Raw genomic sequence first — 12,376 nt, forward strand, 5'->3', positions numbered from 1 at the left:
ACCCTTAATCCGAGGCCTCTTTCATAGAAAGCATTTAGTAAGTCCTTGTTGACCACTGGATTGCTTTAAATGCACATTCCTATTCATCTGTCATCCAACAAGTTCTGTTTATGTTCCCAGGGCCAGCCACACAGGAGCTCTCAGTGAGCAGGTAAGAAGCCCTGTATAACCTGAAGAACAAAATATTGGGATGGATAGCAAAGGAGAATTCAGCTCCAGGGAGCTGGTTGTAGAGTCAGAGCTGGGTTCAAATCCCACCTCCACCATTCATGGCTGTGTGACCTTAGGGAATACACTTCACCTCTCTGTGTCATAGTTTCCTCGTCTGTAAAACAGAGATAGTATTACCTACCTCATAGGTTTGCCATGAGAAGTCAATGATGTATGTAGAGGACACACACATACAGTGGCTGTTATTGTCAGTTCAGTACCAGTTGGAGCCACAGCATTGCGTTAGATCTCAGATGTCATTTAAAGGGGCCCATGGAGGAGCACTGAGAAAATCGTCTGGATTATTCAGGGCAGGGCCCAGCTGTTGAGGGCAAGAATTGTTCTTGAGAAATGAATGGGAGTGGGTATTGTCTGCCTAATGCTGCTGTTGGATCACAGGGTTGCATGGCTCTGAGTTCGGGGGAGGCTGGGGGGACTCAGCACAGCGACAGTGGATGGGACAGCTCTGTCGGTGGCACCCAGTGCAAGCCTGCCTCTGAAGGCTTACAGTGAAGAGAAGGGCTGGGCTGCAACACTTAACCTCTCTAGAACCTGCATGATTTTACCCCCTCACAAAATACTTGCATTTCTGTTAAGTTTTACTAAGTACAAACTTGTCTTTTGAATAGAGGCATGTGTGCATTTCAAGACGTTCCTTGCAGTTGCACCAATTTTTTAAAAGTAATAAGCTTTTTTCCCCCCTTAAAGCATGAGGCTGACATCAGAGAACAGTTTTTGATCCCAGTTTTAAAAACGAACTGAGTGGCTTAGCAATGGTGGGAACCCCAGGCAACTTGTTGGCTCACTTTCCCTCAGTTTCATTGAAAAGAATTTCTACAGTGTGCCCACATCACAGGGCATGATGCACTTTGGATTATTCAAAGTTTAGAAACATTTGGGTGATTATGGTAAATCATTCATGCAAACAGCGATAAATGCAATTTATTCTTTTGTGCAATCTTACAAGGGGAGCAGAAATCGCAGCCCTTTTCTCTAGTTCTCAGTCCTTTTGGCGACATCTAGTGGAAGATCTTTGAAAAACATATTTGCTTCTATGGTGTTCCTCCAAAGGTAAGCCCATCCAATTAAGTCATTTAAACCTTGGTTCCATCTACAAGTCCCTCTGTGTTTCAGTCTCCGAGTTAGAAATTCCAAGGCCAAATGGACTCTCTTTGACTGCTGGTAAGCGCGTGCCGTCCGGGACCCTATATCACAGTAGTCAGAAACTGCATTTGAATCTGGTTGTCACTTTTCAGCAGTGTGATCACCTCCAGCTAAAAAATGTATCTAATAATAGGACCTGCCCTATAGGGTTATTGCAAGGACCAAACGAAATGATACCCATGAAGGACTCAGCACAGTACCTGACATACAGTAAATATCAGTCTGACCAGCTAACAGTGGCCACAATTTTCCATTACCCTCCATCCACACTGCAGATCCTACCTGCACAAACAATGCTCTTGGGTGGAGGGCCGCATAGTATGGTTTGACTAAGCAGTTTGCTGGTATTAACTATGAAGTGGTATCATTTTAAGATCAGCTTCTTAAAAAGATAATGCAGTCCCCCACCTCCTCCACCATTCTCTCTCATTTCAAATCAAGAAATAGGAATACATAATCTAGACCCAGCAAAGATCTTGGAAAAGAAACGTAACATAACTCCTTATGTTCAGATAAAATTTTGAAAAATCATCTTTCAGGTTTAAGTTGGAAATCTTTGCCTTTCATGGAAAAGATTGGTTGTGTGATGGTCTAGGACCTTCTGTTTTGAGGAGTTTGTATTAGGCACAGTTTGGGAAGGAAAAATGATCCTTTACATTCGGCCACGATATGAAGTATACTGCATATTTCTTCCTGGTTAAAGTCTGCTTTAGACGCAGCCTTCTTTCTTTCTTTTCTTTCTCTTTTCTTTTTTCCTCTTTCTTTCTTTCAAGAGACGGAAAGAGTCTTCTGTGTATTTTAGGCAAATTTAGGTTAAGGTGTAAGTGCCCTTTGAAGCAAAAAGTGTCCATGTTTTGCTAACATATATTTTAGCTACTCTGGCTTGGCTGAGGTCTTCCTAGATAATCAGCATCCCTCAACAGCCTTGGCGGTGAGAAGGCACGTGAAAGCTGCCAGCACATCCCAGGAGCCTTGGCTGTGGCGGCTTCTCCTTGGAAAGCTCCACGTACCCTTCTGCCAGGGATCCTGTCCTGCAGGGATGACAGACCCAGCAGCCTCGGCAGAGGGAATGAGGCTCCAGCAGCTTCATCAGCAAGTGGCCAGGCCCAGCCCTAAGCCACAGACTGTCAGAAGGGGACAATGGTAGGAGAGAGCTGGGCTCAGGGTCTGGAGCCTGCCACATGCCACCTGCACGGCTTTGGATACACTCCCTCCTTCATCTGTGGAATGGGGAATGGGGATAACACCCTGGCCCAAGGGTCACACAGAACCAAAAGGTGAGACTTTATAAAAATTCTCTCTACAAACCACTGGGGCCAGCAGATGGCCCACACCCACCCAGGTTGCAGTGAACACTGTGGAGCATCCAAGGAGTTGTGGGAGCAGGGTGGGGGTTGAGGGGGATGGACTGCCCTGCCCCCACATCCTATGACTGCAGAAGCCGACTTAAGACCTGTGACTCACGGGCACAATAACTGAAACGCACCAGTCACAACAACGGTTTAACATTTTACTAAATCAACTCACACAAATTCCAAATTGCAAATATAATTAAGGACAACAGATTCTGCTTTGCCTTATTAAATCTTTCATTTTCAAATCCATCAATAAGACAAAAAGTAACCAAAAATTAGGTCTGTTGCAAATTCGTGATTCTTCTGAGGGGGGAAACAAAAAGAACATTAGAGTAAAAAGAACGCCACTGGATGTACGATAAAGCACCACAACACACGGTTACAAACGGGGCTTCCTGGCTTCGGTGACAGGTAAAAGACGCTGTTCTCCCCACTGCTGTGCGTCAATCAGGGTTTCATTAAAATAAAACTATAAAATCTCCTAGGTTACACTAAGTCAGACACGGTCTGGAACACAGTGCTTAACAACAGTAATGCCAACTATCAGTGCTAACATAAAAACATTTTAGAAGGTCAAAAACAATTAAACTGGAAACCAAAGCCTTATTTTCCCTAGATGAGCAAAACTGAAAATGAAAGGGGTCCCACCTCCCAGTAGGAGTGAAGGGGATTTTTTTTTTTCTTTTAAACTGAAGGTGGGGTACATGGTGCAGCTGGTTCTGTCGTTGCTCAGCCTAGTTGGCGTCCAGCTTGGCCATTTCCTGCACATAGATGCCTATACTCTCGCTGTCAAAAAGCACGAAGTACACCGTTTTGATGGAAGAGGACATTGTGGACACGAAGTAACTGGAGATGGCCTTCAGAATCAGCTGAGCTGCTGTCTGCTTTGGAAAACCGTTCCTGGAGAAGAGAAGACAAGCACTCAGCAACTGGGATGCCACGGGGCTGCAGGACCTGCCCCACCTTACAGGCCACCTCCCTCTGTGCTGCAGCTTGCCTTGTGTTGGGTCGGTGTCTGTTGAGCCCCGTGTCTGCTTGTACACCAGTGTGGGAAAGCCCAGTGCCCAGAAGATGGGATGGGGGACAGATAACTGGGCAGAGAGCTGGCACCTGCAGAAGGATGTGCTATGTGCTTTTAGAGAAGGCAGTAGCCAGCAAACAGAATAGTGTTTTGTGGTGTGCATTAAGCCCCCGAAGTACAGTGTAAGCTCCTGATCCTTTTTCCATGATACCTTTGACTAGCACAGTGCCTGAGCCATAGGCCAGGCTCTTGATGTCAGCCCCAGGGGATGGCTGCAGGTTCTCTGGGAAGGCACTGACCTCTATACACCCACACAGAAGAGTTACCCCTTCACACCAGGGGCCACCGCCCAGGAATCCACCCTCTAACACACACCAGCGGTACCACCCCAGAGGCCAGAACGCAGGGAGCTGGGCTCTTCAACTCAGGTCTATCGTCCAAGTTTCTAAGCCAAATGTGTTTGAATCCACACACATTTCCACTTCAAATAAATGTCGTGGCAATTTTTGGAGGTAGGTGCTCTGGACTTAAAAATGTGAAATCAGGACTGGCAAGACTGGCCCTCACTGCTCTGTGGTGTGCCTCAGGCTGCTCCTGGTCAGCATGGCATGTGGGTAGCCCAGGGGACCCAGGAGGAGATGGGCAGCTTGCCTGGTCTAGTGAAAACCTGGGTTTACAGCCAGTGGCCCTGGATTCACATCCCTTACTGGTCCCATTTTACAGTTAAGGATACTGAGGGTGAGTCTGGGGCCAGCTCTCATGGGTAGCTCTTTGTTCATTGGCAGATCTACAGTCACAGATCCGCCTGAGCCTGTGGGCGTGTTGGTGTCCAAAGCGCTGGGCCAACCCGCCTATTTCAGCTGGAGCTCTCCCTCACATGAGGCACCTGCTGCCAGGTGGAGGGGTTTCCAGAGGTGTAAGGTGGGTATCTACTGTAGTACTGCTAGCTTCACTCACTGCATGCCTGTGCACTCTGAACCTCCTGGCTTGGCCCTGGAACATCTCAGCGATCCACTGTTGACAGTGCACAGTGCATTTCACAGCCACAGGGGAAACCCTCTTGTGACTTGCTTTTGACCACACACGGCTTCACCCGGCTGGTGGAGACTTAGGAGCTTCTGGATGCCTCAGGAGTGGAGTTCACTCTTAGAGGACAGGAGATGTGCCCCCAGCCTATGTGAAGGAGCCTGCGGGCAATTAGTGGGGGGCAACCCAGGGTTCCTTCACACACAGGCGGCAGCTCCTCAGCCACAGAGCACACCCACAGAGCAGCCAGTGCATACAACTCTTCCCATGAGAGGGGTCAGAGCTCCAGAGCCGCTCTGGCCACGAGAGTGGTGTTAGACCTGCGCAGCTTCCTCCCAGGAGACCCTGGTGATTCTAGACTAATAGGTGGGCCAGGATGGAGGGTGGCATGTATAGTGAAAGAAAAGGGCTCTGCTGAGAGTGGGCAGGTCATTCCTCTGGCACCAGTGCTGTTTGCAGATCTGAAATCTTGGCCCACACCAGGCGGAGCTGCCCTGACTATATTCACAGGAGTCAAGGAGCACAGAGGACAGGTTATCTGGAATGAGCCACGTTGAGAATTGCTTGAGGAGATAAAAACTCAATCTTCCATTTTTGGGGGGCATCTTTCCAGCAGCTCAGGCTGCTTCCAACTGTGGGCTGGACTCCTTGGTCCTGTTGCAGCCTGTACTTGGGCCAAGGGGCCAAGGGCTTCTGGAGCAGGCAGAGCCCAGTCTGTGGATGTGACCTGGATCAACGGGGGCTGCAGGGTGCTGAGAGGAGCTGTGAGAAGTTGCATTTTGCATGTGAATCCCAAGACCATGCTCTGCCAGCTCCAAGGTCCCTACAGTGAGGTGCCCTCTTGCGTGTCTCAGCCTCACACGTGCACAGGGAGCTGGGCTGGGCTGAGGGCCTGTGGAGCTACTGCAAACAGCAGTTGTCAGGTGGCCTGATGGTCTGCCTAGCTGAGCTAGCCCTGGGGCAGGGCTTCTGTAGCTGCAGCCGGGCTGCATGCCCAGGCAGCTGTCTCCAACGGTTAGCTACATCCCACACAAGCTGGGTGAGATGTGGTATGATGCACAGTGTAGCCTGGCCCATGCCCATGCCATGCCATGCTGACTGGGAGGTCCCAAGGGGTCTCCCTGGAACACACCAAAAGTGTGCCAGTCACTCCTGCCTGTGACCAGTGCTTTCTGACACAGACCCCTCCTGGGGCTTTCCTTGCCTCTGCCTTGGACCCTTACAAAAGGGTATGTGACTTTCAGTGAGGAAATATTCTTTTCTATTCCTCTACATCAATAGCTCTCAAGCTTTAGCCTGCATCAGAATTCTGGAGAGCTTGTCAAAACACAACAGTTTGATTCAGCAGGTCTAGCAGCTTTTGAGAACTGCTGTTCTACAAATAGCCAGCATGGACTTCATAATCCAAGCTGGCAGGGTGGACCCAGATGTTGAGGATCTGCAAGTGGGGGAGAGAGGTCAGTATCAAATGTTTTAGACTTGCAGTGCCCACACCTGCCTACCATCCCGTTAATAGAGAGCAGACGGTTCCACCGGAATGTCCCTGGCCTTGCAAGCACTTCAAGGTTGTTGGTGGGTGAACATGAATCTGGATTTGTTTCCAGGACAACGCTTTGTTGACAAATCCATCCCTCTGTCCTAGGAAGCTACAGCCTAAGGAAGAAACCCTGCTATGGGACTGTGGCTGCTCTGGAAGAAACCCTGCTATGGGACTGTGGCTGCTCTGGACTGCGCAGGCTGCCAGGAAGGAATGGCGGAGGTAACGGCTTTCCTAACGTTTTCTGGTGGGCCTCAAAATGTCTTGCTGCCAGTTAGAATGCTTGTAGCAAAATGGAATGTGTAGGTGAATGCCCTGCAAGAGCACTCCACACACAGCCCTGCAGCCTCCAGACAGAGGCAGCGGTGGCAGGTCAGACCCAGGTCTGCCTCTGAGGCATGGGTGGCCTGACAGCCCTACTCCCTCCAGGGTAGAGAAGCAGAGTGGTTAAGAGCTCAGGATTTCCCGGAGTCACACAGGATTTGAGTTGTGGTCCCACTTCGGTGCCTTGTTTCCCCATCCTGTGAAATGGAATCAGAGTCTGGGACAAGAAAATGCAAAGCACCGGGGCATGGCACAGAGAGTCTTCAGTTAAGAGGAGCTGTCTATAAAGTAGGTGGCTTTGAAGGGTCTTTTAAAAGGCTCATGCAGTAGAAAACTGCCCCCTCCACCCTCGTCCCTGGGATAGCTGTGACTGGGTGACTGCTGTTGTCCTTGCAGTTACACAGTGCTAACAATGTTGGCCTCAGACCCCACAGAGCTGCTGGCCGTGACCGTGGGCATGCAGCAGCAGGGGCTACACAGAGGCTCCCCAGCGCAGTGCTGACTGCTTTCAGGAGCAGTCATGCCCACTGGTGTTGCATCTTTGGCTTCTCAGCTGGGTTCACTTGCTACTTGCATAACCACGGCCCCTCTGAATAGCCATTCCTGCCTGGCCTGGCCTCTGTGCCAGCCACTCTGTACTACAGCTGTGCTGCCTATCTTTCAGATCAGATGTTGCAGAGCAAGAGGGACTAAGGGCTTCCACTCTAGAGTCAGAATTGGGTTTGAATCCCAGCTGCTTTGGGCCAGGGTGTTAACCTCTCTAAGCATTAATTTCCTCCACTAGAAATTAGGTGTTTCAGGGGTCTGTGCAGCGATGACAATGGTGGTGATGATGAGGCTGCCAGTACTGCGGCCACCATCAGCCCTACCTGGGAGATGAGTGCACTGTTTGGGAGATGAGTGCACTGTTTGTTGTTTCCACTCTCTCTCTCTTCAGCCCCTGACCTGGCCTGTGGGTTGTGTTTATGGCATGTTCCTTAAGTTCCTCTGGAGTCAAGTGTTTCCTACACCATAGGGCTAGGACCTTAAGCAGACTAAAGAGACATCTGAGCTTTCCCTAAATTCACTCCAGTTGTGTCTGTAATGCCCTTTGCCTTTCCCAAGAGTCCTGGACCTCAGTTTCCGAGGGCCAGTGCAAGATGCCCTCTTGGGTCAGCCTCCTCAGTAATGGCTGGGGGGTGTATGCATTGGATGCTTGTCCCACGGTCCTGTCTGGACACGCAGGGACTCTAGGTGCACCAAGGACCACATCCCAGCTCTTCTCAGCCCTCTCCTTGAGTGGGACTTCACTAAGCACCCCTGCTCTCAGTGAGCTCACCTTCCAGGGCTGGGGCCAGGCAGGTATGCAGCAAATCCAGGCTAGGAGCTCATTAGGGACCTCAGAGAGTCACAGCAGGAGAGGCTGTATCCTGGGAGTCCAGGGAGATTTTTCTGGAGCAGACAGATTGCGAGCTTGCCCTTGACGGCTGGGGAGGAGTAGAGGTGGATTCTGGTATTCTTTGTCTGTCACTTAGGGTGTAGACATTCTTCTGCTAAGATTAGGTCCCCCTCGCACTGTGCTGTGGGCTGCTCTTAGGCCTTTACCATTTTTTAGTAATTGCCAGGTTGAAGTTGCCCCAGCCACAGGCCACTTTGATCCAAGTCATCAGGATCCTGAGCCGAGAGCAATGGTATACAGGAGGGAGAACATTCAGAAGCGATGGTGATGGGGCCACCACTCCCCTGAGCTGTGCCCCCTGCAGCTAGAGAGGGGATGGGGCAGCCCCAAAGTGGCCTCTCATTCCAGGCCCCCAGGCTTTGGGTAAATGAAAAATTCTCCCCCATTCAAAGGTCTCTTGAGTTTCTGTCCTTTTATCTCACCTCTGAGGCCAATGCTTAGGAGGGGAAAGAGGCTAATGGCTATACTTGGGCAGGTCAGGGAGTTCCCAGGTAGTGTTTTATGCACAGAGAGTACGCAGGCAGGGGGCAGTCCTATGGTGGGATGAGGAGGTGGGACCTGGGGTCTGGCTGACCAATGGAGATGGGAGGCAGGGGTTCCATGAGCCTAACAGCTCTGAAGCGAAGGGCTTCTGATCAAATTCTCACTCTACCAAGTACAAGTTGAGTGACCTCAGATGAGTTACTTAACCCCTCTATGCTTCAGTTTCTTTGCCCTTGAAAGGAATAATGCTGCTCACCTTGTAGGGTTGCTGTGAGATAATGCAGATAAAGGGTTTAGCACCGCGCCTGGGGCTCAACACATACCCATAAATAGTAGCTTGAAAAAAATAAACCAGCTTTTCCTTTTAAGCTTATAAGTCTAAGGAAAGTTTAATCAAAGCCCCAAACTAGTATTCTCTATGTACTACCCCTCTGGAGAGGGGTCACCCCTAATGTGAAACAGAGCTGAGGGAGTGGGGGTATCCATAAATATCGTGACCAGAATGGCTGAGGACAGGATGTCCAGATGCGAGGGCCTCACAGGCTGGAGGGAGCCATCACACAGGTGTGGTTATGGTCATCTTCCATCCATGTAGGCTGTGCCACTGGGCCTCAGCTAAGAGAGTGATCCTTTACCAATGGCTCTTTCCCAACATGCTTACCTTTATACTGTTTTAATTCCAACATTACTTCCGTGCCAGAGACACTGGATGCAACAAACAAACAGTTTTATTTCCCCTCCTAAAACCCACTGTGATTTACTGGCCGGCTCTGGTGTAATCCCATTTTTTTTTTTACTCATGAAAGAGAGGGCAGCTGTTTACACAGCTCTATGGGGTGAGGTCTGCCTGGCAGATGTGGCCTGGGTAGCTGTACACATGTGCTGCCTTCGGCATTTCCCCCTCTTCAAGCTTTCAATTGATTATTTTTATTCCTACTTTTTACTCCATGAAAAATGTAAATAAGTTTGTAATAACAGATGCTCTTTTATGAGAATTACTTTTATGCTTCAATTAAAAATTTCCCAATACCCATATGAAAGGGTGTGAAATTATTACCTCCAATAAAGTTTCCTATTGCCTCCCTCTGCGGAAGCACCTTTCATCAGAGCAGATCAAAGTGCATCGAAAGCACTAATTAACTGAGCCTCAGAACCATTTGTGAGGATGGGCAGTCCCTATAGCCTCACTTCCTGATAAGGCAGACCAGGGCAGAGAGGCTGATTAACCAAAGGTCACACAGGATAGGAGAGCTGAGGGGCCTCACTCACAGAACCCCAGGACCAGACAGCCCAGAGATGCGAGGCCAGGGAAGGGGGAGGCAAGCCTGCCCATAGCTCAACAACTGGTGAGGGGTTGCTGGGGAAATGCTCATTCTGCTGTTTTGCCCTTGACTGGGAGAAGTGGGGGTGGCGGGCAGTGATACAGGCTCCAGAGAAGGTTCAGGTGCAACCGGAGATCTTTCCCCAGAGCCTGGTACTGGTGGGTCCTGCCAGTCACACATGGCCTTGGCCATAGAAAGCCCTGGGGAATGGTGGCAGTGCCCATCTGCCTGTGGACAAGGCCTTTTACTAGGCAGAATGTCAAGTGACAGGAAGCCCACTCTGTACTAGTTCTGCCACCAGTACTTGAGGTGTGGGACCTCAGTGATGGCAGCATGCAGGAGGCAAAATCACGAGGCCTGCCTAAGCGGAAAATGGCAAAATCTACTCTCTATCCTCTAGAAAGTTTGGAAGGAAAGTGTTTTGCAGAGAGCAGCTGTCAGTTCAGGACATGGTTCTGAGGACTGTTGCTCAGGCTCGCCCAGAAGGGACAGCCTGCAGGGTCATAGGCAGTTGGTGCTGCACAGCCCTGCCTTCCTTGGGTGCTGGGAGGGGCTGATGGGCAGAGACCCCAGAAGGCTCACAAGCTGGGATGGGAAGCCCCAGGAGCAGTGGCAGGTACTCTGTCCAAAGCAAGCCACCTGCCAATACAGAACCCCAGGTTATGGCTCCTCTTGGGCGCAAGTTGTTAACAGCTGCAGCCTCTAAAGGCCAGTTTCTCTTTGCTTCAGTGCCCAATGCAGACCTCGAGCCTTCCAGAGGCCTTGGACTCTTGGACTTAGACCCTTGGTAGGGAGGACCCTAGCAATGGGCAGTGGGACACAATCTCAGAGGTGGCTCTGCCCTGACAGGTCGTCACGTCTGCATCATGGGACACACTTCTAAGAGGTCCTTTAATTTCTAGAGCAACCCTGAGATACTGCATGGGGGGATTATTATGCCAACTTCTCAGAATGGGGGTTAATTTACATGTCATCACTCACCGGGTTAGTGGCCAAGCCAGGACGCAACTCCAGGCCTGACCCCTAAGCCAGAGTGCAGTGCTGCTCCAACAGGCAGGAACCTGATAGGTTATGTGCTGACATGTGTGGGGTGTACAACCAGGTAGGTATTGTGGGGGTTGCCCTGAGCCCTACCTGCATCATCAGCTGTCGAAAAACTAGACTTCTCCTGTGGTGGTCCTCCGGGTATGTGTATGTCTTAGGGGCAACTGTGTTGGTCGTGAAGACCTTGGTGAGTCTACCTGGGGATTTTCTGGGACAGGAAGTGGAGTAGGGCCCAGCCCTGTTTAAATCTCACGTAATTCCCCATTCTGTTCCACCAGGTCCCATTACCTCATTAGCAGGCCAGCAGGGTTACCCTAGGGCAGTAAGACAGTGAGTCAGGTAGAGATGCAGGTTCTCAGGAGGTGAAATATGCTTGTGAGTAGAAAGGAAAGGGGCAGAGGGCTTTATCCAAAGAACACTGTGGTTTGGGGGACAGACCATAACACAGCTATAGCCTTATTCTGAGACAGCCAAGCTGTTCATTTGTATCCCTGTATTCACACCTCCAGATCTTCTCCACCCAAGTCACTGTGCCCCCTCAAAACTTACTCTCTGAGGTGCCATTTCTGTGGTCCCAGTACACACTGGGGTCCCCTTCTGTGATGACATTTGCTATCAAAACTGAAGTTTTATATCATCCTTGGGATTTGGGTCTCTCTAATTGTCCCTCACCATCATTTAATGTCTGCATTCTTCCCTGTGTTGTGCTTCTGGTCTCCTTGGTTAAGGCAGCCTCCGTGGGCCTTGCACAGAGTGAGAGCACCACAATTATGGGCCATGTGTGCGCAGAGAGACACACCCACGACCGATACGTAACAAGCATGTGCCCCTACCTGCCGCTGCCGATGGATGGAAATGCAATGGATTTCAGCTTCTTATCATCAGCCAGGGCCAAGCAGTTTTTCACTGTCTTTTCCAGAAGTTCTTCACACTTGTCTGCACCCCAAACAGGACTATTACAGTGGATCACAAACTTGGCAGGCAGGCCATGGCCTGCGCTGACAGCAGCTAGTGGTGCGGGGATGAAACAGAAACAGTGAGCTCTGGTTCACTGCAAAGCACAAGATGCCAAACACAGACCCACTCCCCTGCCACGGTATATCTTCCTGGGCCCTCCAATGACCTGTGTCTGAGGAGTTCCACAGTTGTCTGCTGCGTTGTGATTCCAACGTGAGCTGGAGCCAAGCCACAACCTTGGAAAGTTGGCATTATGATGTGTCACCACCAGGAATTTTGACCAAGTTCGTAGTAAGCCTCTCTCCACTCTCAGAAAGCATACACGGTTCTCCCAGAGGCAGAGCCTTACCCATCAAAACTCAACTGAACGCAAACTCAACTCAACGTGTCAGAACATTTGCAGCCTCAAAATAATTGTTTTGAGTTTCCAACCCTTCTTCTTCAAGTCGACTGGTGTGCTAATTATCGACTTGCACACCAATATGATGTATTTGT

General features: G+C 50.1%; 1 protein-coding gene across 4 annotated transcripts in view; it reads right to left on the reverse strand.

Annotated features, from left to right (window-relative positions):
* Window positions 1–2,870: 2,870 nt before the first annotated feature.
* MACROH2A1 (macroH2A.1 histone) overlaps window positions 2,871–12,376 on the reverse strand; it is a 65,002-nt gene continuing 55,496 nt past the window's right edge. For all 4 annotated transcript variants that reach the window (XM_004042535.5, XM_019027581.4, XM_019027580.4 and 1 more), the window contains exons 8-9: window positions 11,758–11,932; window positions 2,871–3,629 (exon numbers count right to left, since the gene is read on the reverse strand). In XM_004042535.5, the coding sequence (XP_004042583.1) occupies window positions 3,464–3,629; window positions 11,758–11,932 (341 nt within the window). In that variant the 3' untranslated portion in view covers window positions 2,871–3,463. The remainder of the gene's footprint in view (window positions 3,630–11,757; window positions 11,933–12,376) is intronic.

This window comes from Gorilla gorilla, chromosome 4 (genome assembly GCF_029281585.2).
Source record: "Gorilla gorilla gorilla isolate KB3781 chromosome 4, NHGRI_mGorGor1-v2.1_pri, whole genome shotgun sequence".
In the NCBI taxonomy this organism is placed as follows: Eukaryota; Metazoa; Chordata; class Mammalia; order Primates; family Hominidae; genus Gorilla; species Gorilla gorilla.